The sequence below is a fragment of the Schistocerca cancellata genome, chromosome 10 (genome assembly GCF_023864275.1).
Source record: "Schistocerca cancellata isolate TAMUIC-IGC-003103 chromosome 10, iqSchCanc2.1, whole genome shotgun sequence".
Lineage (NCBI taxonomy): Eukaryota > Metazoa > Arthropoda > Insecta > Orthoptera > Acrididae > Schistocerca > Schistocerca cancellata.
Window position 1 is genome coordinate 91,913,409 of NC_064635.1, and position 27,839 is coordinate 91,941,247.

General features: G+C 43.3%; 1 protein-coding gene and 1 pseudogene across 1 annotated transcript; one reads left to right on the plus strand and one right to left on the minus strand.

Moving 5' to 3' along the window:
- The first annotated feature begins 611 nt into the window (after positions 1–611).
- Positions 612–27,839, plus strand: LOC126106554 (gamma-interferon-inducible lysosomal thiol reductase-like). The gene is made up of 6 exons (XM_049912892.1): positions 612–743; positions 7,412–7,561; positions 12,855–13,025; positions 17,987–18,133; positions 25,154–25,213; positions 27,697–27,839. Exons 1-6 carry the CDS (start codon positions 684–686, stop codon positions 27,721–27,723), a joined length of 615 nt encoding a protein of 204 aa, XP_049768849.1. The 5' UTR covers positions 612–683; the 3' UTR covers positions 27,724–27,839.
- Positions 3,304–3,420, minus strand: LOC126106954 (5S ribosomal RNA; annotated as a pseudogene).

A 27,839-nucleotide genomic window follows, 5' to 3' on the forward strand; every position in this document is an offset into this window, starting at 1 on the left:
CTTAAACTTATAAAAACATGTTTTCCCTAAAACTTTGCGCTCATGTTATAGGCCAGTTTCAATGTTTTATTTCTGATGAAGGCACTCTTAGAAGTGGCCGAAACCTAGGTCAAATTATTTTGTGACCGAGCGCTGTTTATTGGTGTAATTTTAAGGAGAGGGTTTTTTGCACCGTTGATTGGAAAATGTAATGATACACTGACGTCATTGAGTAATGCATATTTTTCCTCGTCTGGTACTAATATCTTGTTACTTTGTTTCTCTCTGTTAAGATGTCACCCGTGGCAGAATGCAAACTTTTCTATAGAAATGACACAGACCAGTGTCTTTTTATGACCGAGTGTTATTCTGTGGTTTTTGCGAACTTCCGTTCTGGCTTGCCTAAAGGACGGTGCGGTCTTTGATCGCGTGAGTCTGCCAGTTATCCGCTCCGCAATGGAATAAGTCTGCTGACCTCAGTAGCGGGGTGTGTTATCGCCTCGCGAGAGATTACAGGTCTTCCTGCTTGGCACGGAGTCACCTCGTTGCAGCTGCGAGTCGCAGGTCAGGGTCTGCACCCTCGTTCCTACGCAACACACGTCGGTGGGGTTTTGTTTACTTTCCGACGCACACCAGCCGGCGGGCAGCGTATAAATGGACAGAGCTGCCGTTCCCTGGACTGTCGCCGCCGCCACACCGCCAAGATGTTTCTGCCACGGGGTGTTCTCTCTGCGTTCGGTCTCGCCATCTTGTTTCACGCACAAGTAAGTACCTCCCAATGTCTTCCTTCGTTCCTTAGCAGGAAATTCGAGGATCACTGTAGGAGTGATGAGCGCTCGTTTCTCCATACAATTTTATCAAGACAATGAAAAAAAAATTACAAGATACTTTATGCCTAACAAACGGGTCCTCACGGACTCGCATAATCAAATTTACTTCCTGTAGAATTAGATTAGAGCCCATACATCTAATTTCTAATGCAGTATCCAGCAGATCTCAAATGAATAAATACACTACCGGCCATTAAAATAGCTACACCAAGAAGCAATGCAGATGATAAAGGGGTATTCACTGGACAAAAATATTATACTAGAACTGACATGTGATTACATTTTCACGCAATGTGGGTTCATAGATCCTGAGAAATCAGTACTCAGAACAACCACCTCTGGTCGTAATAACGGCCTTGATACGCCTGGGCATTGACTAAAACAGAGCTCGGATGGCGTCTACAGGTACAGCTGCCCATGCAGCTTAAACACGATACCACAGTTCATCAAGACTAGTGACTGGCGTATTGTGACGAGCCACTTGCTCGGCCACCATTGACCAGACGTTTTCAGTTGGTGAGAGATCTGGAGAATGTGCTGGCGAGGGCAGCAGTCGAACATTTTCTGTATCCAGAAAGGCCTGTACAGGACCTGCAACATGAGGTCGTGCATTATCCTGCCGAAATGTAGGGTTTCGCAGGGATCGAATGAAGGGTAGAGCCACGGGTCGTAACACATCTGAAATCTGACGAACACTGTTCAAAGTGCCGTTACTGCCAACAAGAGGTGACCGAGACGTGTAACCAATGGCACCCCATACCATCACGCCAGGTGATATGCCAGTATGGCGATGACGAATACACGCTTCCAATGTGCGTTCACTGCGATGTCGCCAAACACGGAAGCGACCATCGTGATGCTGTAAACAGAACCTGGATTCATTCGAAAAAATGACGTTTTGCCATTCGTGACCCTGGTTCGTCGTTGAGTACACCACCGCAGGCGCTCCTGTCTGTGATGCAGCGTCAAGGATAACCACAGCCGTGGTCTCCGAGCTGATAGTCCATGCTGCTGCAAACGTCGTCGAACTGTTCGTGCAGACGGTCGTTGTCTTGCAAACGTCCCCATCTATTGACTCTGGGATCGAGAGGTGGCTGCACGATCCGTTACAGCCATGCGGATAAGATGCCTGTCATCTCGACTGCTAATGATACGAGGCCGTTGGGATCCAGCACGGCGTTCCGTATTACCCTCCTGTACCCACCGATTCCATATTCTGCTAACAGTCATTGGATCCCGACCAACGCGAGCAGCAATGTCGCGATACGATAAACCTCAATCGTGGTAGGCTACAATCCGACCTTTATCAAAGTCGGAAACGTGATGGTACGCATTTCTTCTCCTTACGCCAGGCATCACAACAGCGTTTCACCAGGCAACGCCGGTCAACTGGTGTTTGTGTATGAGAAATCGGTTGGAAACTTTCCTCATGTTAGCACGTTGTTGGTGTCGCCACCGGCTCCTACCTTGTGTAAATGCTCTGAAAAGCTAATCATTTGCATATCACTGCATCTTCTTCCTGTCGGTTAAATTTCGCGTCTGTAGCACGTCATCTGCGTAGTGTAGCAATTTTAATTGCGAGTAGTGTAAATAAAATGAAGTAAAATGAAAGTATGGAAAAGTCGGAATTGAAGATTAAAAGATTTCCTATCACTGCTAAGTATCCAGCAACCAAAATTGGCGATTGGTTTCTTGATCAGAAATAAAGAAATACGTGTTTTAGCAATTGTGGAAATTTAACTCCTATGGAGATAAATGGAACCGTCGTGTTGCTAGGGCCTCACGCGGGGTAGACAGGTCGCCTGGTGCAAGTCTTCTGAGTTGACGCCGGTTCGGCGATTTGCGCGTCGATGGGGATTAGATGACGATGATAGAGACAACACAACACCGAGTCCTTGACCGGACAAAATCTCCGACCCAGGCGGGAATCGAACCCAGGCCCCTTGGTATGACAGTCCGTTGCGCCGACCACCCAGCTAACGGGGCGGATTTCGTATGGAGGTCTAACAGTGAATGAAAGCTTTCTTGAAAATAAATCATTATTAAAGAAGTACTAGAGCAATTTAAATCAATGAAAATTGGAGTTTGACTTGTAAGTTAGAACTAAAAAATAAGTGTTTGTCTATTTCGAAATTCAACCCATAAGCTTTTATGGAAATAAAGCGTGTCATTATGAAAACATTTTCAAAGCTAAAGCTGTGAATATTTGTATTGCGCTTGTCAGTTACAAATAAAAAAATATGTGTTTCAGAGTTTTTTTTTGGAAATACAACCTCTGACACAGTGATATATGCACTCCGTCTTCAGGCCCCAAGTGGCCAATCGGGACCATCCGACCGTCGTGTCATCCTCAGTGGAGGATGCGGATAGGAGGTGCGTGTGCTAAGCACACCGCTCTCCCGGTCGTTATGATGGTTTTCTTTGACCGGAGCCGCTACTATTCGGTCGAGTAGCTCCTCAATTGGCATCACGAGGCTGAGTGCACCCCGAGAAATGGCAACGGCGCATGGCGGCTGGATGGTCACCCATCCAAGTGCCAGCCACGCCCGACAGCGCTTAACTTCGGTGATCTCACGGGAACCGGTGTATCCACTGCGGCAAGGCCGTTGCCGACACACTGATATAGGGAATGAAATTTTTATGAAAGTATTTCGTCATATAAAAAAATTTCTTTTGATTTAAATTTATGAAAATCGGTTTGTGACTTGTAAGAAAACGTATGTTAGGGGATGAGACTTTCTATGCAACTGCCACCACGAGAACTCATAAGGCAAGTTTAACAAGGAGCTCCGGCTCCAGCTACCAGAACCGCTTTTTGGTCAGAAGTACATCCGGAAAAGACTCTGTTACTATGGCCTTAATTAGCGTGGAAAGTTTAGGTGATGCTGCGTTTTGTGAAAAACATAAATCAATTAAATAAAAACAAATTGTTGAGACCATACAGTCTACATAAGCAAAGCAGCGGCTGCTAAGCTAGTTTACTATGAAATGGAAATTTCAACCAAAGATATTGTGTCATAATTGTCTAAATGAAGCCGCTCTGAGTGGCCGCATGGTTTGAGGCGCCGTGTCACGGTTTACACAGCCCCTCCCGCCGGAGGTTCGAGTCCTCCATCGGGCATGGGTGTGTGTGTGTGTGTGTGTGTGTGTGTGTGTGTGTGTGTTGTTCATAGCATAGGTTAGTTTAAGTAGTGTGTAAGTCTAGGGACCAATGACCTCAGCAGTTTGGTCCCTTAGAAATTCACACACATTTGAACATTTTTGTCTAAATGAAAATAAAATGTTTTTGTTTCCACTCACTAATCGCATGAAAATGAACTACAATTTGGAGAGAGATAAGAAACGATATATCCTGAAAAACGTAGGTACATAAAAAAATAAAAAAAAGTATTTTTTCTATTTCATCTTACACGTTTTGGTAAGGAATTTTAATTTTTTTTAACGACTTGCATTTTCATACAGTTCATAACTGAAATTGACAAAATGTTTTGTTTTTTAAAAATGATTCAAGAATATGAAGAAATCACATTACGTAACAATTTGATCTGCTTTACAGTATGGTCTCTTTTGGTCGAAGACATTTTCCAGCACGGACTCCTACGAACAGTCTAACATTCTGCGTGGTGTCTGTCTGTTCTAAGTCATGTCTCCCTACCACTTTCGCGCAACGACGCTCTGAGCGTGTTTTTTAGGGAATTGACTAGTTTGAACCTGGGACTTGTTGCTGGTAAGGAGACACCAGACCACACATGACACGTAGAGTTCAGAAGAGTTCAGTGAGACTAGCGATGATATAAACAAATACTTAATGATTTCAGCGTCAGCTCCACTGCACTCCCTGTAAAAGAATCTTAATACTAACTAAATTTAGTGGAAGGGGTTCAAGGCTTCCCTATTTTTAGTTAGCTGGTAAAATAACGTCGAAAAAGCAGTTAAGTTTACCATTGGAATTTTTATTCTACTCACAAAACATTGTTTATAAATTGCAATATTGATAAAAGGAAATATTTTAATACAGGATGATAAAAACCTTCTGCATTCAACAAAAATGTGAACGAATATTCCCTGAATGGGTTTCCAAGTTCTACAATGGATCAAAGGATGACCTATGCCATATCGCATCTATAATCTAGGTTTAAGTTAAGTTTCATAAAAGAGAAAACTATCAAAACGGTCTATAGTGACCCTCAATTATCTTTAATTACTTATTTAACTTGTCGTAAATTAGTGGCTTCACAATAATTATATAACAGAAAAATCATCGGGTTTCAGATTTTAACTTCTAGTAGCAAATGTGAATACCATGAGCTTTAATTGACGATCGACACTAGTATTACGCAAAAAGGGGATGTAACGGATGCGACTTCTGCAGTTCTGAGTAAAGCCTTATGACTCTTATGTGGCATCGCGTGTGTTCATTACCTTGTCGTTGGTTAGGCAGCGTCAGGGTGCGGCGGGCGGCGCAGCCTCACACACCTCGCTGTCTCGGAAGCAACTCTCTCCAACTTTTCCTTAATACAATTTACTGAAGTTGGTTTAAGAAAAGCTATCTAGCTGTGTTTTCAACTGACCAATCAGGGTATCAATGTTAACCTTAAGTCCGCCTACAAAAGTTCTGTCTATACAATGAGGAACGTTATACTTTTCCCGGTGGGTCAATGTTTTTAATGTTTGCAACGTAACAGAGACGCGTATAGTCTCACTTTCAGCTGGTGTAGCCCTTTTAGTGTTATAGTAAGATCTATACTGTTCTTCTGGAGGGCTCTATCTTTTAACATGGGCTGGGGGGTGGTCCTAGCGGTCAGCCGCGATGTGGGTGTCCGTCCCTTATCGTAGGGCTTTGTAGCTTAACACGGTTCTGCTCTTGGCTTCTGTTCTCGTTTCTTCCCTCGGAACTGCGTCTGTTTCACTGTGGTTCAAATGGTTCAAATGGCTCTGAGAACTATGGGACTTAACATCTGTGGTCACCAGTCCTCTAGAACTTAGAACTACTTAAACCTAACTAACCTAAGGACACCACACATACCCATGCGCGAGGCAGGATTCGAACCTGCGACCGTAGCAGTCGCGTGGTTCCAGACTGAGCGCCTAGAACCGCTAGACCACCGCGGCCGGCGTTTCACGGTGGGAAGGTATGACATGCATTTAGGCGTTCTTGTGTTAGTCTGTGGTATTCCATTTGCTCACTCGTTGATCGTATTACTTTGGTTAATTTAATGTCAGGATTTATTCAGAGCTATGTGACATACTGCCGGATTTTCTATCATGTCAGAGTTTTCATGGAAGGTGTTGGATTTGCCTGACACCTTACAACAGTTATGTTGCGTTTTTCGCAATGTCTAGCAGGAGTCAGCTCAAACAAGTACTGCTCATCATGTTTTCCAAGCTGCACCAAATTTTGGTCTGTTTCCCAGTGTAAACAGAAATCATTTCTTAAAGCAGAATTTTTCGTGCTCACTCGATAGGGCGGCCCAAAATTACTCTATTGCGATATTCGGTTTGGTGACATGCATTCACAGTGACAGTAAAACGAGGAGAGTAGCAGTTACTCCACGACCGACTGAGCAGCGCTGCCATCTGCCAGCGACACTGAGTGCGGGCCGGGATGGCGTGCGAAACGACCAAACTGGCCGAGGACTGGAGTGCTGGAGTTGCAGATGTTCTGCGTGCTTTACAGTCAGCGTTAATAAGTATCGATAGAACACGTGTGACAACAGAACAATTTGGAACCACTCTGTTGCATGACCACATAAAATTCCGCTTTAAATACAATCTTGTTTCTACCGGGAAACAACTGACGTTTTACATTCACATTGGGCATTGCATGGAATATGTGAGGAGTAGTAATTACCTGGGCGCACTCTACTTCCACATTTCGAAAACGGAACTACAACATATAAATCTTGCTCTTGGCAAAAATGTGCGCTGGGTAATGGTTCTTCAAAAATGGTTCAAATGGCTCTGAGCACTATGGGACTTAACATCTAAAGTCATCAGTCCCCTAGAACTTAGAACTACTTAAACCTAACTAACCTAAGGACATCACACATATTTTTGCCGGAGCCAGGATTCAAACCTGCGACCGTAGCGGTCGTGCGTTTCCAGACTGTAACGCCTAGAACCGCTCTGCTACTCCGGCCGGCCATCATCACCAGTTTAATCTGCAGCTGACCAGAAGAAGACCTCTACATTCCACGTTTCGTAAAGGAACACAGCGAATCGAGTACGTAGCTGCTGTCCAGTACCCATCCAAGAGCACAAGATTTCTCCAGATGCGCGAAATTGAGGAGATCAGCACGCCTGTACCGGGGACCGGCATGCCTTCTCGCTCGGGAAGCAGCGCAATAGACCGCGCGGCTAGCCGGGCGGGCTCCCTTAGGGTACTTCCACATCTAATAATTCTGATCCGTTTAGAGCGCCTTGCAAAGTTGTATCCGCTAATAAGTCCTGAATCCATCACAAATCTGGCCGACATTCTTATTTTGTTCACTAAGCCACTGCCGTACACGGCTTTTACCTACGCCTTCAGTGCGTTTTATCGTGTAAGGCAGCTTCATCATGTATGTGTACTGCCAGTCGTTATGGAAGATATTATGTTACAGGTATTTGCTGATAACACAGTGACAGTTGGCGTCTACTATGAAACGCTAAGCCCAAAGTGCAGAGAATTCTTCATAAACCAGCTGCTTCCGGCTTATAAACATGCTCCAGATCGTATCACCGTTACACTGGTCCCATTTGGCAACACTGTGGTAAGTAACACTTTCTCTCTACTTTCTACTGTTTAAGACGACTGAAACACAGTAAACTACACATAAAGCTTTATTTCACACCACTCGTTAGTGTTACATTACACACACACACACACACACACACACACACACACACACACACACACACACACACACACACCTGCTGCAGAGTACAGCACATTCTACTCTATACATCTACATCTACATTTACATCTACATACGTAGCCCGCCAACCACCCTACGGTGCATGGCGGAAGGTATCTTGTACCCCTAGTACTCTTTTCTATTGCTGTTCCACCCGCAGACAGAGCGCTAGAAAGACGACTGCCTATATGCCTTATAGTATTCTCAAAATGAAAAAATTCGACACATTTCAGTCTTAGCATCATAGAAAGAGCTCATTCCTTATCAAGATCAAGCTTATGCCAGAAACAGACATCTTAAATAACACTTGGTAGGAAATCAGCTGGAACGTTTTGTATTTCCTTTTCCTTTCTTAAAAAATGAAGGTAACACATATCTTCATATCACAGCTTAAAAGGCACTTCCTAAAATACACAGTGAACAGCGCCACAAGTAAAAGCATAAGGAATTGCAATGCATGAAAATGGGTATTACCCACATAATCAGCCATCTTCCCAATACCAAAACACCTCACTAGTCAAGAAATAAATTACTGTCCAAGGCAAAAGTGGATCCAAACCATTTTCCACAGCACAGCGACGCTCCAGGAGGCTCTATGGTGGGACGACCACTAGCCCAGACACATCACACTACAGCCTGGCGAATGCCAAATCCAGCTGCCCGGCTGTACGAAGAAGCACTCCCTGTGTCTAACCATTTAGCGTCGAATGGCCTTGCCACTGTGGTAACATCGGTTCCCACCGGATCACCAAAGCTTAGCGCTGTTGGACTTGGCTACCGCTCGGATGGGTGACCATCTGGGGTCTGCCGAACACTGTTGGCAAACAGTATGCAATCAGCCTGTGAGGCCAGTGTGGTGTGCCTACTGTAAGACCTTCGGTACACACACCATCAGATTATTTGACTTGTCGCTCTAACAAAGTAGGCGAGTGTCAGTAATATGTCTCGTGGTCTTATCATGGCACGTTTATCTTCTGCCGTTAGGTCAGATAGAAATGCCACATGCAAGTTTAGAGTAGCATATTGACGGTGACCAACTTTAAACAGAACTTGATTAATGTTCACACACATTTATTAAAATAATAAAAAGCATAGACATTACGTAACTTGATTCTGGATGCTGTTTACAATTGACAATCTGAAGTTCGGAGGTCTGTACACTCGTTATAATACCTCGCGCGTTCATGTATCACTGCGCGAGTGTGATTTAGCAGCAATCTCATTGGCTGCGTTACATATTAATACACGGATCAGTGGAAGCAGAATTTGGTCCATCTCTAAGGCAGCGCCATCTCGTAGTGTGGAGATGGACGAGCGCTGCGCCTGCGCTGTTGTGCTTAGCGGGGCGCGCTCTAGTGGGAAAGTTGTGTATGCACTGACTACGCGGAACTATGTACACAACAGCCAGTTTAAGAGCTGCTTGACTGAGCAGTAGTGGCTCTGGTCACGAAATCTCACAACGGCCGGGAGAGCAGTGTGCTGACCAAATGCCGTTCCACGTCCGCTTCCAGTAACATCTAACGGCTGAGGATGACACGGCGGTAGGTCGGTGCCGCTGTGCCTTGAGAGGCATGTTCATACGAAGTTAGAGGCTATTCGCATCCGCCACCCGTACTCGCCATCTTCCTGTACATCAGCAAACAGCTGTTAATTGCTGCTCACCCTGTTCGTCGGGACGTTTTTGTGTGTGGAAAATAAGAGTGGTCCACCTACTCTTCCATGGGGGACTCCATACTCTCGTCTCTGACGATTCGAGAAGCTGGACGTTCCTTCTGCAATATTTCAGCCACTGTACATAATTACTGGCAGCGGTGGTGCTCTGGACAGCCACTTGGCACTACCGAGAGGGAAGACTATTATTGTGTTTGGAGTATGGCTATGGCGCATTGTATCTGCAGCAGAAATCTGAGCAGCAGTTGGCACAACAATGGCACAACTGTTACAGATCGGTTACTTGAAGGACATCTCCGACCCGCACGGCCTGTAGCGTGCATTCCAATGGCCCCGAACCATTTGCGACTTCAGTGGTGCCAAGTGAGTACTCATTCGAGGGCAGGGTGGAGGTCTGTTGTGTTTTTCGATGAAAGCTGGTTCTCTGTCTCGGTGCCAGCGATGGCCATTCGTTCGTTAGGAGGAGGCCAATGGAGGACTTTCAACCAGATTGTCTGTGAGCTAGGCACACTTTACATACACCTGGAGTTACGGTCTGGGGTTCGATTTCAAATGACAGCAGGAGCACTCTCGGGGTCATCCCACGCACCCTGACTGCAAATTTGTACGCAGCCTGGTGATTCGGCCTGTCATGCTGTCATTAATGAACAGCATTCCAGAGAGCGTTTTCCAACAGGACCACGGTCGCCCACATACCGCTGTTGTAAACGAACATGCTGTACAAAATGTCGACATGTGCCTTGACCTGCTCGAACACCAAATTTGTCTCCAGTCGAGGACAAATGAGACATGATGGGGCAGCAACTCGCCAGTCATTACATCACGCATTTATTTTCTGCAAATCCTCATTGATATGTTCACAACTTTCGTTTGATACTACTTTCCTGTAGACTACAGCATCATCGGCAAACAGTCAATACCATCAACCATATCGTTCATGTAAATCGCAAAAAGCAGCGAACCTATTACGCCACCCTGGGGCACAGTTGAAGTTACCCTTGCTTCTGTTGAAGTCTCCGCGATCAGGACGATATACTGCTCCCTGTCTGTTAGAAAACGTTCTATTCAGTCGCATATCTCATCGGATAAACCGTAAGCGCGCACTTTTTGGAGCAAGCGACAATGCGGAACTGAGTCGAACGCCTTTCGAAAGTCGAGAAATATGGCATCAACCTAGGAGTTGGTATCTAGAGCCTGTTGTATATCATGCACAAAGAGGGCCAGCTGTGTCTCGCATGACCGCTGTTTCCTAAAACAGTGCTGGTTTCTGCAGATCAGCTTCTCAGAGTCTAGAAAGGTCATTATGTCTGAACACAACAAATCGATGTCAGTGAAATGGGCCAGTAATTATGTGCATCCGATTTTCTACCCTTTCTTATAGATTGCTATGACTCGGCCTTCTTCCAGTCCCATGGAACCTTCATTGCTCAAGACCTCGGCGCACAATTTCCTCTCCCGAGCGATCTTCTGACGACACCACGCGAATCGTGTACCTGTCCCCACTGCTAATAAACAGTTCGCAACAGTTCTTGTTGACACGTCTCGGCTCACAAGCTTTCTCATGAGCCACTTGGTAGCTGTACCATTTACCTCTGCAGCCCTTGCAATACCACGATCCTGGTGGGCGTCTCTGCTGCGTCAACGTCCAGAACGTCACCTACGGTTTATGAGAACGTTCACGTGACTGCTGATCTCAGCATCGTTACACAACTGACGCAGCACGTCCAACGTGTGGTAATTCTCCAAAAGAACCATCCCGCCACAATCTGATCCCTGTCACTCACGCTCATTTGGCTGTAGGTGGCACGAGTGTCTGTCCGTGGCATGGTTGCCTGCCTGCTTCACACTTTTGCACCATACTGAGCCTTCTGTGTGGGAGCATTCCCGATTAAAGTGTAGACACAGACGGCGCTCATGTAGCTACGCCACTTACTGTGGGTGACACTCATGCTCATAAATTAAGGATAAGTGAAGAATGTGGTGCCACACAACGTGGCACTACGCAAAACTGGCGCTGATAGCATAGGCACATAGGGAACACACACGACACAGATCTGTAAGTCCACGGTATGATAAGTTGAGAAAACTGTCCAGAAACACATGTGCTACAAAACGCCTCTGTTTCCTGCGCATGTACCCCGACATCAATATGGGATATTACCACCACGCACACTACACAGGCCGCAGAACGGGTTGGCTTAATCTGGAGCGGGCGGTCGAGCAGCTGCTGAGGTGTAGCCGCCCATTATTGCACCAGTGCCTGTCGGAGTTCCGGAAGCGTCGTAGGGGTTTGAAGACGTGCAGCGATACGTCGACCGAGAGCATCCCAGACGTGCTCGATGGGGTTTACGTCTGGAGAATAGGCAGGCCGCTTCATTCGCCTGATATCTTCTGTTTCAAGTTACTCCTCCACGATGGCAGCTCAGTGGGGCCGTGCGTTATCATCCATCATGAGGAAGGTGGGACCCACGGCACTCCTGAAAAGGCGGACATACTGGTGCAAATTGACGTCCCGATACACCTGAACTGTCACAGCTCCTCTGTCAAAGACATGCAGGGGTGTACTGTTCAGACTATACCTGAACTCGTCCGTGAACATAGCCTAGGACCACTGTTCCTGTGACCTTGTACTGTGTTCCTGACACCAGGGGTCAGTGGAATCCACCTTGTAGGTCTCTGGGCGAATAAATTATGTCTGTTCAGTCTTCTGTAGACCTTGTGTCTGGAGACAACTGTTCCAGTGGCTGCGGTAAGGTTCCGAGCAAGGCTACCTGCAGTTCTCCGTGGCCGTCTGCGTGCACTGATGGTGAGATATTGGTCTTCTTGTACACTGTGGACGTCCCGTACTGTAGCGCCTGGACATGTTTCCTGAGTGCTGGAATCGTTGCCATAATCTTGACATCACACTTTGTGGCACACGGACGGCCTGTGCTACGACCTGCTGTGTTTGACCCCTCCTAACGTCATCAATATGTGCTCTTTGAGCCATTTTCAGCACACACTCACCATTAGCACGTCTGAAAACGTCTGCACACTTATTCGCTGCACCGTACTCTGACATGCACCAACACACTTCTGCATATGTAGACTGCTGCCAGTGCCATCGTGCGACGACCGCAGGTCAAATGCACCGCATGGTCATACCCCGGGGTGATTCAAACCAGCAAACCGCCCACCAGAGCGTTGTTTCATCATGTATCAGCGTTATCTTCAATTTATGAGCATGAATGTATCCCACGTATCATATGCCGTCATGGATGGAAATCGACGTCGTCTTTCCAGGTGTGTGAATTTTTTTCTTCTTTGTTTTTTTAGCAGTGTACAGAAACTCAGCTACAGATTCGATGACTTGTTACTAATTAATGAAAAGCACCAAGAACTGACGGAAGATTCTCTTAACTTTGTTACTAACTTATGCAGTTTTTGTTTGCTTGTGTTTATTACCGACTGTGTGTGTCAATTGCTTTTACTTTCACAGGTTAATAGCACGAATCCTCTCACTTTCATATGCGACCACGGTGAAACGGAGTGTGAAGGACTCAAAATCCACTCGTGTGCCGTAGTCCTCGTCCAAGACCAGAACTCGTTGCTAAGGCTGGCGGAGTGCACGATCCGCAACCAGACAGACCCAGAAGCAATTCTGACTGAGGTAAGCCAGCCGTGAATTCTGACTGAGGTAAGCCAGCCGTGAATTCTGACTGAGGTAAGCCAGCCGTGAATTCTGACTGATGTAAGCCAGCCGTGAATTCTGACTGAGGTAAGCCAGCCGTGAATTCGCATCGATTATCGTTCAGTCGACTCAGATTAGCTGAGCTGGGGCGGTCAGAACGACTTAACCAAGCGCTCCCCGCCTTTGTAGCCTTGCAGATATTGCTTCTTATTTTTATAGTTTTTTATCTTCTTATTAACCAGCTGCGGGCACGTAATAAATTCAGACCCTCTCCTTTCCTTGTATTCTGTTATTGCAGTAGTCCTTCACCTTCTCCCTATGTTGCCTTCTCCTTTCTTCTTTCCATGTTGTTCCGAATTTCTTATTTTATCTCCGCTGAAAGCCTACTGAATGTAGTATTTTACTGTTAAAAAGATTTCGTTCTGCTATTTCCGATTTTTTATTCTAATTTTTTTCTACTCCTTTCCTTATTTCTATAATTCATGCTGTTGTGATTTCTTCTTCCAGAAATACAGAAACATTTATTTCGCGAGCCTGTTCTCATTTATTCGGTAGAGGTGTCCAAAAAAGATTAATCTTCTTGTAACCATTGCTTCTGATATTTCCTTTGTATTCTTGTCGATCTCCTCACTACTTCTCATTTTCCGGGTATCTGTAGTTTGTATTGCGCCCATCATTTTTTTTCAACAATGCATCTTCCAGGGACCTCTATCCTATCCAGCTTATAGTTCATTGTTAGGCATTCAGATCCATATAATATTCTGGTAGTATTATTGTGGTAATGTATTTTAGTCTTGTTTTTCTAGATATGTATTTCTCGTTGTAAGTATTCTTTGTCAGATCATATGCTCCTTCCTTATCGTTACATCTATTTCAAAATTTTCTAGTCCCTTCTGTTGTATAGCTTCTCCAAGATATTTAAATTTACTTACTCGCTCTATTTTACCTACCAGTTTTTCTATGAATTTTGGTGCATTTCTTTATATTTGTCATGAATTTGGTTTTTTTTTTTAGCTAAAATTTTGAGACCAGATTTTTCACTATTTCTTCCAGAAGATTTATTTGAATAACTGCGTCTCTTGTGTTCCAAAATCGGCTCCAAAAGCCAGGCAGTTTACCTTAATTCCATTTGTCTTCCTTCGTGGAATTATTGATTCAATTTTGTGATCTATCTAGCTCCAAATTACAGATCCTTACTACACTACTGGCCATTAAAATGGCTACACCAAGGAGAAATGCAGATCATAAACGGGTATTCGTTGGACAAATATGTTACACTGGAACTGACATGTGATTACATTTTCAGGCAATTTGGGTCCATAGATCCTGAAATCAGTACTCAGAACAACCACCTCTGGCCGTAATAACGGCCTTGATACGCCTGGGCATTGAGTCAAACAGAGCTTGGATGGCGTGTACAGGTACAGCTGCCCATGCAACTTCAACGCGATACCACAGTTCATCAAGAGTAGTGACTGGCGTATTGAGCCAGTTGCTCAGCCACCATTGACCACATGGTGGGAGATCTGGAGAATGTGCTGGCCAGGGCAGCAGTCGAACATTTTCTGTATCCAGAAAGGCCCGTACAGGACCTGCAACATTCGGTCGTGCATTATCCTGCTGAAATATAGGGTTTCGCAGGGATCGAATTAAGGGTAGAGCCACGGGTCGTAACACATCTGAAATGTAACGTCTACTGTTCAAAGTGCCGTCAATGCGAACAAGAGGTGAGCAAGACGTGTAACCAATGGCACCCCATACCATCACACCGGCTGATACGCCAGTATGGCGATGACGAATACACGCTTCCAATGTGCGTTCACCGCGATGTCGCCAAACACGGATGCGACCATCATCATACTGTAAACAGAATCTAGATTCATCCGAAAAAATGACGTTTTGCCATTCGTGCACCCAGGTTCGTCGTTGAGTACACCATCGCAGGCGCTCCTGTTAGTGATGCAGCGTCAAGGGTAGCCGCAGCCATGGTCTCCGAGGTAATGGTCCACGCTGCTGCAAACGTCGTCGAACTGTTCGTGCAGATGGTTGTTGTCTTGCAAACGTCCCCATCTGTTGACTCAGGTATCGAGACGTGGCTGCACGATCCGTTACAGCCATGCAGATAAGATGCCTGTCATCCCGAGTGATAGTGATAAGAGGCCGTTGGGATCCAGCACGGCGTTCCGATTTACTCTCCTGATCCCACCGATTCCATATTCTGCTAACAGTCATTTGATCTCGACCAACGCGAGCAGCAATGTCGCGATACGATAAACCGCAATCGCGATAGGCTACAATCCGACCTTTATCAAAGTTGGAAACGTGATGGTACGCGTTTCTCCTCCTTGCACGAGGCATCACGACAACGTTTCACCAGGCAACGCCGGTGAATTGCTGTTTGTGTATGAGAAATCGGTTGGACACTTTCTTCATGTCAGCACGATGTAGGTGTCACGACCGGCGCCAACCTTGTGTGAATGCTCTGAAAAGTTAATCATTTGCAAATCACAGCATCTTTTTCCTGTCGGTTAAATTTCGCGTCTGTAGCACGTCATCTTAATGGTGTAGCAATATTAATCGCCAGTAGTGTATTTTTCCTAGAACGCAGTGAAACAGTAAACGGGACGAACCGTCCCCTTGTCTAATAGCAACTTTTATTTCAAATGGCCGAGGTAGTGCTCCTACAAATTTATCTTTAGATATCGTCAGTGTTAGTGTTTCAAGAATTGTGTTTGCTGATTTTGCCTTATAGTTTGTTCACTTAATTTTTTGAAAACTCAATTTCTTGATTAATGTAATCATTTGAAGGATGGTTTGATAGTGAAAAGTTTGTATCAACAGTTGTATAACATCGTAGTTCATTGTATTTTAGTGCACCCCAGTTGGGCGGCACTCCGCTCGGAAGTAAGCCGATTCAAATCCTAGAGGTGGATGAAATTTTAACTGCCAGTATCTGGTGGACAGTAAAGGGGAGGACAGGTCGTCGCGTAAATTTTCTGATCATCAGAGTTTGCGCCAATATCCGATATTAAATTCCAAAACCGTGTGTAGTGTCTTATCAAGTGAGGGCATGGCACACTGTTGATGGTACAAAGACTTCTTTTCGTTGTGTAACCACAACTGTATATGCCCATTTTCTCAAAATGGAGTAAAATCGCAACAGTTGGTGAACCAGTAATATTTTGTTGTTTATTGTCAATAATAAAATAATACTGGGTTAGATAGAGCAGCAATCAGTCGTAGAATGAAGTCGCTTTAATACGACATTTATAGTCACAACGCAGATCAGATTTCGACCTGTGTCAGGTCATTATCAATGCTAAAAACAAATACAAGAGTATATATTACAATGTGATTTACAAAAGTTACAAGTCCATCACATGGTTGTGTTTTAATGTTCACATTATATACCAGTGCGGATTTGTAGCAGTTGTTCGAGCTCAAGTGAACGCTTACACAGTTCAACCATTACTGTCGTAAAATTATATGTTGGTTTCACAGTACAGATCGGTTTTGCGTATGGCGCCCTCTATGAGCTGCGCCTGAAGTTTACAGTTTTAACGACGTTTTTTGTAATATTTATATTGTATAATAACTAAGTAGTAACATGAACTTATTATGAGTAAAACTATTTAAAATTACAATTCTTACTTTTTCTCGTGTCTGTAATGTGCTAGATATTTAAAAATACTATAGCACGTAACAGTGACATTTTACGCTTCATACGCTAAAATGAATTATAAGACTGCTATGGCTACGTAAAGTACGTTATAGGAAGTATTGCATATTTTGTCGTGTTGGGACCTGTCTTAACTTAATTAGTTGTTACTTAAAGAAAGATATAACGTGAGCTTATTTACAAAATGCACTTTGTTAGCGCTAGGAGCGCTTGTAAGCATCATTTCAATACGTCGCACTTAGTGGCCGAGAAATAAAACACAAACTCATGAGGGTAACTATTAGCAACAATTAATACGCAAAACTGTCACTTTTCAAAAGTAAGTGTTCAAAAGATCGCGCTTTATCATATTGTTTTTATTTCTCGGCCACTAAGTGCGACATATTGAAATGATGCTTACAAGCGCTCCTAGCGTCAACAAAGTGCATTTTGTAAATAAGTTCACGTTATATCTTTTGTTAAGTAACACCTAATTAAGCCGGCCGCGGTGGTCTAGCGGTTCTGGCGCTGCAGTCCGGAACCGCGGGACTGCTACGGTCGCAGGTTCGAATCCTGCCTCGGGCATGGGTGTGTGTGATGTCCTTAGGTTAGTTAGGTTTAAGTAGTTCTAAGTTCTAGGGGACTTATGACCTAAGATGTTGAGTCCCATAGTGCTCAGAGCCATTTGAACACCTAATTAAGTTAAGACAGGTCCCAACACGACAAAATTGGTAGAGGCGAACCAATTCCATGGCCTCCACGCTCTCCTGACTTCAACCCTCTTGACTCTCATTTATGGGGGCATTTGAAAGCTCTTGTCTACGCAACCCTGGTGCCACATGTAGAGACTCTTCGTGCTCGTATTGTGGACGGCTGTGATACCATACGCCATTCTCCAGGGCTGCATCAGCGCATCAGGGGTTCCATGCGACGGAGGGTGGATGCATGTATTCTCGCTAACGGAGGACATTTTGAACATTTCCTGTAACAAAGTGTGTTTCCATTCCATGATTAATGTGATTTGAAGAGAAGTAATAAAATGAGCTCTAACATGGAAAGTAAGCGTTTCCGGACACATGTCCACATAACATATTTTCTTTCTTTGTGTGTGAGGAATGTTTCCTGAAAGTTTGGCCGTACCTTTTTGCAACACCCTGTATAATACTTTGTATGCGTATAAATTCAGCACGAGTTATACTTTGTAAATCCATGTGGATTTCTACATAAACTCTTTTATCCCTCAAGAAAATTTATCTTTGTTTATTGTTGGGTTTGTTTTCAGTGTGCCACGACCCTGGGGATCGAATGGAGGCCGATAGCGGACTGCGCCAAGGCGGCGAGGGGCAGCCAACTGCTGAAACTCAACGGAGACAAAACTAAAGAGCTGAACCCGGGAGTTGAGGAACTACCCACCATCACGTTGAACGGGGTAAGTGGGTGACCGACCACGACGGAAATTATCCTTTTTATTCGACTATTTGAACGAGGTTTTATTTTCGGTGAAATTGCTTGGTTACGATGATTACAACGACCATGTGTTCTGCTAATTAGGCAGGTCTATCACCGCACAACACAGCATTCTTTAAGGTTGAAACACCTGTTTGTGGAGATAATGCTGCGGAAAGAAACTTCCGCCGAGAATGGGGCTCTTGTCCCATAAGCGGCTTTTCGCAGATGGCAGGTTATTGTCAGGATCTTCAGTCCCAAGAATGATTTGATGCAGCTCTCTAAGCTTCTCCATCCTATGCAAGCATCTTCATTTCCAAATAACTGTTGCAACCTACATCCTTCTGAATCTGCTTACTGCATTCACCATTTGTCTCCCTCTAACATATTTACGCCCCCCCCCCCAATCCCCCCCCCCCTCCCCACACGCACACACACACACTCCCCTCCAGTACAAAATTCGTAATCGATTAATGTCTCACAATGTTCCCTATCAATTGATCCCTTCTTCCAGTGCCAAAAATTTCTGGTCTCCCCAATTCTATTCAATACCTCCACATCAGTTACATGGTGTCCGCCCCGCTAGCTGATTGGTCAGCGTGACGGATTGCCGTCCTACGGGCCAGGGCTCGATTCCCGGCTGGGTAGGAGATTTTCTCCGCTCAGGGACTGGGTGTTGTGTTGTCTCATCATCATTTCATCCCCATGTGAACATGTTTACTGATTCTGCTGTAACACCAAATTCGATTGTGATTTTATCTGTTGTTTCTCTATCTTTGAAATGAAATGCTTTCTAGAAGTTATTTATTATAAAGTCATTTCTCATGCAGTGGCCTAGCCAATTTCTTTTGGCCCTCTAAACTGTTTCCAGTATTTGTCTTTTCTCGTTCAGCTTTTGTAACACAATAACACTCTTTGCTACATCTGCCCATTGCACACCGCCCATTCATCTCCACTTCTACATCTCAAAAGCTTCTACGTATTTCTACTCTCTTCACCGTATTGTTCATTTTTCGTCACAATAGACGATAGCACTCCATCTAAACCACATATCTTTTCTTTAACTGTTTCTTTAAAGGACCATGGAAAATACACCTCCTTGTGTAAGACACAATTCTGCAATAGCAATCTTTAATTTTTATCCTTAATTTTATTTCTTGATTAAACATCATGTTTCTAGCAATTTTGCAACCTATGTACCGAAGTTATCAACTTGTTCCACTACCGCATCACTAATTTTTACTTTTAATTTTCGTTGATTGCCCTGTAAAAATCATTGCCTTAGTCTTCTTCACATTAATCTTCATCCATATTCCACACAGCTGGTGCCTAGCCTTTTTACTGCTCCAGAGCTGGCGCTGACTGTTGTGGACACCCTGCACATTAAAAACTGGTCATATTACTGATTTTCATAACTGTCTTAAACTCCTGTTATCTTTCTATCCACCAGCTGTGTAAATAACTAAAGTGGAATGCATTAAATTTCATATATCATCCAGTGGAGCGGTGCCTTCATTGGAAATACGGAAGCGTCCGATCCCGCCCGTCTGCTTTGACCCATGACATCACAAATATGGCGGAAACGACCATAAACCATGAGTCCAATATGGCGCATATAAAGTCGTTACGTACACATTATGAGGACGAAAATACATCGAAAAACAAACACACACACGTTCCACAAAACGCCTAATGACACTGTGACGTCACGACGGCGTGGAATTTAGTTTGTGTGAGTGGCGTGTTTGTAGGTGTCGTTTTGATACGATCGGTGGTGCTCTCTGGTGGTGCGTTAGGTGATGTTTTCGGTTTAGTTTGCGAGTGTGGTGTCGTGTGTGAATTTTGGTAAATTGATTTTTTTATGTCTTTGGTAGGTATGGATATGACTGACAGGGTCAACAGCTTTCGGTTGTCGGCTATGATGGGGGACAATGCGTTGTCTCTAATAAAATTTCTTCAACTATTCGAATTTTTGGATGAAGTCGTGTTCAGTATGTCGTGAAGAAATGGGGCTTACTTAAAGTTCCGGCGTCTCGGACAAGGGGCGGCGGTCGGCGGTATGTGGAGCGACAACGGAAAACTGTTGACCATGTCAGTCATATCCATACCTACCAAAGACATAAAAAAAATCAATTTACCAAAATTCACACACGACACCACCCCCCCCCCCCCCAATTAAACCAAAACATCACCCAACGCACCACCAGTGAGCACCACCGTTCGTATCAAAACGACACCTACAAAGACGCAACTCTCACAAACTAAATTCCACGCCGTCGTGACGTCACACACCACAACAGCCTTACGTTACTGCTCAAAACCGACGGGTGGGATCGGACGCTTCGGTCGACCCCCTTCATTTTACAGCGTCTTTAAAGTTCGATGTAACATACCTTCTTACATGCATGCATTTCTGGAGGAGCAGCCATATTAAACTATGAAATGCATTCGCCAATGGAGAACACGATTGTACAATGGCTATACGATTTTCTAGTAACATACGAAATTTGTACCAGACAGAAACATGAACCCCGATCTCCCACTACACGCAAGCGGTCACCTTAACCACCTACGCTGTCTGAGGACATCTACAGGACCGAAATAACTTCCATGTGTCTTGGTGTCTACGTCCCTTGGTGCTCGCACACAAATCGTGTGATTCCCACACAGGGAGAGAATCTGTTTTTCGTCAGGCTGCTTGCTTTGCCATGAAATGCAGTAGGTCAGTGTCTGTATTTTACATTGTCTGTATATTTTGACGCAATTTTACCAGTCCCATAGTGATATTACGAAATACAAAAATAACTCTGTCTTTTGTTTTCGCGACTAAACTGCTGATCTAGTTCGATGAAATTTGATATCGTGATAGCATACAACAGTCTAATCCTAAGAGGGTGAAGTAAGCAATGGAATATCTTTCTTCTATTAGTGAAGGTAAACCATGTTAAAAAATTATTAAATTTGTTGTATAGTCTAAGCGCTGTGTGCTCCGTAGCTACTTCAATAGCACAATGCATAGAAGTGCATTCCTGCCCCTAGCCCCTGCATACACTGGTCGGCAGCGACGACGTGCGTGCTACCACGCCACATGTTAGATCAGTTGACTGGGTGGGGGTGCGGGTGGGGGGGGGGGATGCACAGGACAAGCCATGCTCGCCTGAACAGGGAGACACTTGAGGACAGCTGACGTCATTGCATGTACAACTGCCCACTTACTCACCATCACTCGCCATAACAAAACTACTAATGTGGGAGTGCAGCTATAGGTCACAGCTGGTTCCAAATTTGTTACATTGCAGACAGCTGATAGTGTTTTATATGAATAAAACTAAATGCAAATTTTGTTTTAATTAAACACACAGAATTTAAACAACTTTAATCAACTTTAATAATGTTGTTGTACCCCCCCCCCCCCCCTATGAACCACAGACCTTGCCGTTGGTGGGGAGGCTTGCGTGCCTCTTCGATACAGATAGTCGCACCGTAGGTGCAACCACAACGGAGGGGTTTCTGTTGAGAGGCCAGACAAACGTGTGGTTCCTGAAGAGGGCAGCAGCCTTTACAGTAGTTGCAGGGGCAACAGTCTGATGACTGACTGATCTGGCCTTGTAACACTAACCAAATCGGCACTTGCTGTGCTGGTACTGTGAACGGCTGAAAGCAAGGGGAAACTACAGCCGTAATTTTTCCCAAGGCCATGCAGCTTTACTGTATGGTATTAGCGAAGTTCGGTGGCAGGAGGCACAAGACTTTTGGTCAGGTGAATCAGGGTTACAAATACAAAATCAAATAGGGGTAATGCAGTAGTAGGTTTTAATGATGAATAAAAAAACAGGAGTGCGGGAAAGCTACTACAAACAGCATAGTGTACGCATTATTGTGGCCAAGATAGACACGAAACTCACGCCTACTACAGTAGTACAAGTTTATATGCCAACTAGGTCTGCAGATGACGAAGAAGTTGAAGAAATATATGATGAGATAAAAGAAATTATTCGGACGGTGAAGGGAGACGAAAATTTAATAGTCATGGGTGACTGGAATTCGATAGTAGGAAAAGGAAGAAAAGTAAATGTAGTGGGTGAATATGGATTGGGGGTAAGAAACGTAAGAGGAAGCCGCCTGGTAGAACTTTGCACAGAGCATAACTTAATCATAGCCAACACTTGGTTCAAGAATCATAAAAGAAGGTTGTATACATGGAAGAAGCCTGGAGATATTGACAGGTTTCAGATAGATTACATAATGGTAAGACAGAGATTTAGGAACCAGGTTTTAAATTGTATGACATTTCCAGGGGCAGATGTCGACTCTCGCCACAATCTATTGGTTATGAACTGTAGATTAAAACTGAAGAAACTGCAAAAAGGTGGGAATTTGAGGAGATTGGACCTGGATAAACTGAAAGAACCAGATGATGTAGAGAGCTTCAGGGAGAGCATTAAGGAACGATTGACACGAATGTGGGAAAGAAATGCAGTAGAAGAAGAATGGCTAGCTTTAAGAGATGACATAGTGAAGGTAGCAGAGGATCAAATAGGTAAAAAGACGAGGGCTAATAGCAATCCTTGGATAACAGAAGAGATATTGAATTTAACTGATGAAAGGAGAAAATATAAAAATGCAGTAAATGAAGCAGGCAAAAAGGAATACAAAGGTCTCAAATATGAGATCGACAGGAATTTCAAAATGGCTAAGCAGGGATGGCTAGAGGACAAATGTAAGGATGTGGAGGCGCAAATCACTAGGGATAAGATACATACTGCCTAAAGGAAAATTAAAGAGAACTTTGGAAAAAAGAGAACCACTTGCATGAATATCAAGAGCTCAGATGGAAACCCAGTTCTAAGCAAAGAAGGGAAAGCAGAAAAGTGGAAGGAGTATATAGAGGGTCTATACAAGGGCAATGTTCTTGAGGACAATATTATATAAGTGGAAGAGAATGTAGATGAAGATGAAATAGGAGATATGATACAGCGTGAAGAATTCGACAGAGCACTGAAAGACCTAAGTCGAAACAAGGCCCCGGGAGTAGACAACATTCCATTAGAACTATTGACAGCCTTGGGAGAGCCAGGCCTAACAAAACTTTGCCATGTAGTGAGCAAGATATACGAGACAGGCGAAATACCCTCAGACTTCAAGAAGAATATAATAATTCCAATCCCAAAGAAAGCAGGTGTTGACAGATGTGAAAATTACCGAACTATCAGTCTAATAAGTCACGGCTGCAAAATACTAACGCGAATTCTTTACAGACGAATGGAAAAACTGGTAGAAGCCGACCTCGGGGAAGATCAGTTTGGATTCCGTACAAATATTGGAACACGTGAGGCAATACTGACCCTACGACTTATCTTAAAAGCTAGATTAAGAAAAGACAAACCTATGTTTCTAGCATTTGTAGACTTAGAGAAAGCTTTTGACAATGTTGACTGGAATACTCTCAAATTCTGAAGGTGGCAGGGGTAAAATACAGGTAGCGAAAGGCTATTTACAATTTGTACAGAAACCTGATGGCAGTTATAAGAGTCGAGAGACATGAATGGGAAGCAGTGGTTGAGAAGGGAGTGAGACAGGGTTGTAGCCTCTCCCTGATGTTCTTCAATCTGTATATTGAGCAAGCAATAAAGGAAACAAAAGAAGTTCGGAGTAGGTATTAAAATCCATGGAGAAGAAATAAAAGCTTTGAGGTTCGCCGATGATATTGTAATTCTGTCAGAGACAGCAAAGGACTAGGAAGAGCAGTTGAACGGAATGGACAGTGTCTTGAAAGGAGGATATAAGATGAACATCAACAAAATCAAAACGAGGATAATGGAATGTAGTCGAGTTAACTCTGGTGATGCTGAGGGAATTAGATTAGGGAATGAGATATTTAAAGTAGTAACGGAGATTTCCTATTTGGGGAGCAAAATAACTGATGATGGTCGAAGTAGAGAGGATATAAAATGTACACTGGCAATGGCAAGGAAAGCGTTTCTGAAGAAGAGAAACCTGTTAACATCGAGTATAGATTTAAGTGTCAGGAAGTCGTTTCTGAGAGTATTTGTATGGAGTGTAGCCATGTATGGAAGTGAAACATGGACGATAAATAGTTCGTACAAGAAGAGAATAGAAGCTTTCGAAATGTGGTGCTACAGACGAATGCTGAAGATTAGATGGTTAGATCACATAACTAATGAGGAGGTATTGAATAGAATTGGGGAAAAGAGGAGTTTGTGGCACAACTTGACTAGAAGAAGGGATCGGTTGGTAGGACATGTTCTGAGGCATCAAGGTATCACCAGTTTAGTATTGGAGGGCAGCGTGGAGGGTAAAATCGTAGAGGGAGACCAAGAGATGAATACACTGAGCAGATTCAGAAGGATGTAGGCTGCAGTACGTACTGGGAGATGAAGTAGCTTGCACAGGATAGGGTAGCGTGGAGAGCTGCATCAAACCAGTCTCAGGACAGAAGACCACAACAATAACAATAAGGTTGTTCCACACAGCTCATTCTACTGGTGTGTGAAACGTCATTTCTAATATCGTGGCCGGCCGTTGTGGACGAGCGGTTCTAGGCGCTTCAGTCCGGACGCGCGCTGCTGCTACGGTTGCAGGTTCGAATCCTGCCTCGGGATGTCCTTAGGTTAGTTAGCTTTAAGTAGTTCTTAGTTATAGGGGACTGATGACCTCAGATGTTAAGTCCCATAGTGCTTGGAGCCATTTGAACCATCTAATATCGTATTTGAAGTTTCCCCTTCTTCAGTATTTGTCATTCATTCGATTTTAGCCCGACACTATGCTTTCGTGGCCAAAACCCTGTTTCACTTCTGTGAAGCATATACAGCAGATATTTTCACATTATGAAAATTATTCATTCCTTTTCTTTCAATTTATTCTTTTTTAAATTAGAAACTGCTGATTTTTGACGGTCGTATATATTTAAATGTAGATTATTATTCGACACTAGCGGTGTTTGTAATCATCTTCAACTGACTTCCTGTTTATCTGCTTTCAGAGCCAGAACGATGAAACAAAATTACGCACAAACCTCTGGAATGAGATTTGTAAAGTGTTGGTAAGTACTATATAAGAAATAATATTAGTGAACACTTGTTTCATAATCAAGGTAGATTTCATTTGCTTAAGTTTATATTAGACTTACGTTATATTGCTGAGAATATTTAACTGAAATAGACAAATAACTCTAATAAGTCGATTTTATTGATATTCCCATTATCAAGTATACTTATTTCGATCAAAATACCAGTATACACACACGCACGCACACACACACACACACACACATCCTCTTCTTATCCTCTTCTTATCTGCATTAGGGACCAGAAGGTTGTCCTCCAGCGTCAGTGTCAACAAACAGGGAGGATATTCGGATCTGCCTGGTGCAATTAATGTCATGTAAAGTGGGGTAGGTGTGGGCTGCCACAGAGCTCTGTCCTCGGTAGCGTTTAATGTCAGCACATGGCTTTCGGAGAAAGGATCAAGTCTTAACAGCCACAAAATGCAGTGCACGCATTTTCTGGCACATAGCTCTTGTAAAAGAAAAAAATTATTGTTCCAAGGTGACCAAAGAGTCAGTGAAATCTACCATTTTAAATTCTTAGGACTATGAATAGATCAAAAATTTACTTGGGAGCTTAGGTTCAAGACCTTGCGCAGGTGCCGAATGCTGCAATGTCTCACACTGAAGCATTCGAGCTCCTTTGCTTAATTTTATTATCATACTATTATTTTCTGTGGTATCAAATGTTCGAACAGCTCTGTGCACCCATCAAGACTATTCTTCGGGCAAAAAAACGGTATTCAGATTGGTCTAGTGCGTCAGCTCACGAACTTCATGTAAGACATCGTTCGGGTGCCTCTGAATTATAACTCTACCATCTCTGTCACATATTTCATCACAGGGTTTGTTGTTCACAGTACTGACTTAACTGGGTGAAACTGCTACATGCATTCAGTGAATTCTACGCACTCAGACAACACTTGCATTTAGATACTTCTTTAAGTACTGTACAGAATGCTTTCAGTTTCAATAGCCTTCCAACACCTGAAAAAAATTGAAAAAATTTAATAGTACATCCTAAGCCTTCAGATGTAAGCTGTAAAACTTCCTTGTGAATAACTTCTTCTATTCTGTACAGGAGTTCCTTCTGGTAGATATGAACTTTCCTTTGTAATGTCTTGTTTATTTCTCTACTCTCACAATTTTTCTCTGTTTTTCTAATTCTTTAATTTTATGAATATTGATTTTCAAATTAATATTTTATCGTATACATACTGTTTCATTCCATAACGGTGTGTCATGGCTCACATTGTCCAAGCCACTTTAAAAAAAGGGTCCAAAATAAGTACATAATGTAATATAACTAACAGACCCAGTAACGCAGTTGCTAAAGATGTAGGAGAATTCGATACACGTCCTATTCTCCTTCTTCTCCTCTTTCTGTACACCTCCTGCTCCCCCTCTCTCTTTACATTTCCGACTTCCTCCTACTTATGTCCATTTCCTCCCCCTGCCCTCTCTGTCCACCTCCTATTAACACCTCTCCTAGACTCTGAGTCTTGTTTATTGTTATTGAAAGTTCAGATTCCGTAGTAGTATTCTAATCATATGCTGATAAGACGTCAATACAAGTTTTCTGTTCTCTGTGAAAACCGAATGTGAGGAGGAAAACAAAACAACAAGTTGTTGAGGGCACAATTTTTGCTTAAAATATGTATAGCGAGAAAATATATGTACAGGAGAAACATTTTGTTTGATGGTTGAAGCGCCTGCTTTTGTAGTTAAAACTAACTGCTAAAAATAAAAGAAAACCACACGTTTTCACAGCAGAGCAAAACACTGCACAACATTCTCTTTCTTGCAGTCGCTTTTAATAGAGTGCCTGTACAATGTTGTTTCAAAAAATGTATCGTGTCAAAATTTTCAGTAAATCGGTCAAGAACTTCTCGAGAATTTCGGTAGCAGCACCTCTGTATAGTTGTATATATTTCATATATGTATTTGTATGCCATATACATTTAAAAATATTTAGCTTAGGTCTACCTGAACACTTATTAGACTATTGCGTTAAAATTTGAAGTAAATCGGTCAAGAACTTTTCGAAATTTTTCATAAAAACATTTCCCCTTTGTGTAGTGCATTTAACTTTATACACCACATATATTTTAAAATGTGTGAGCTATGTCTGTCCGAACATTTATTAAAATATCATGTAAAATATGATGTATATCACTCAAGAACTTTTCCAGATATTTGCTAACAACTTTAAACAACAACTTGTCTTTACATGGTATTATACACAACAATATTAAGAAACGATTAAAAGTGTTTCATATATTTATCAGATTTCTGCCATTGTTACGGAATCGAAGGGTAGATTAGTCTGTTAACTCATTAGACTGAATGAATATGTTAACTCCATCAGAATCAGGCAATGAATCTTTATGTATACACCAAATTTCATTATGTATTGTTATTGTTTGAGAGAACTCTAATGTGTGAAGTACGACTCATTGACAATGTACAAATTGTTTCAGGACCTGAAGCCTTCAACTTGTCCATGACTTGAATCACGCTCCAGTGGCTAACACTAAGGAATAGAAGACGATGGCAGAGCACGGATTCTGATTGTCAGCCCACATTATATTACTGTATAAAATAAAATGTTATTATGAACATA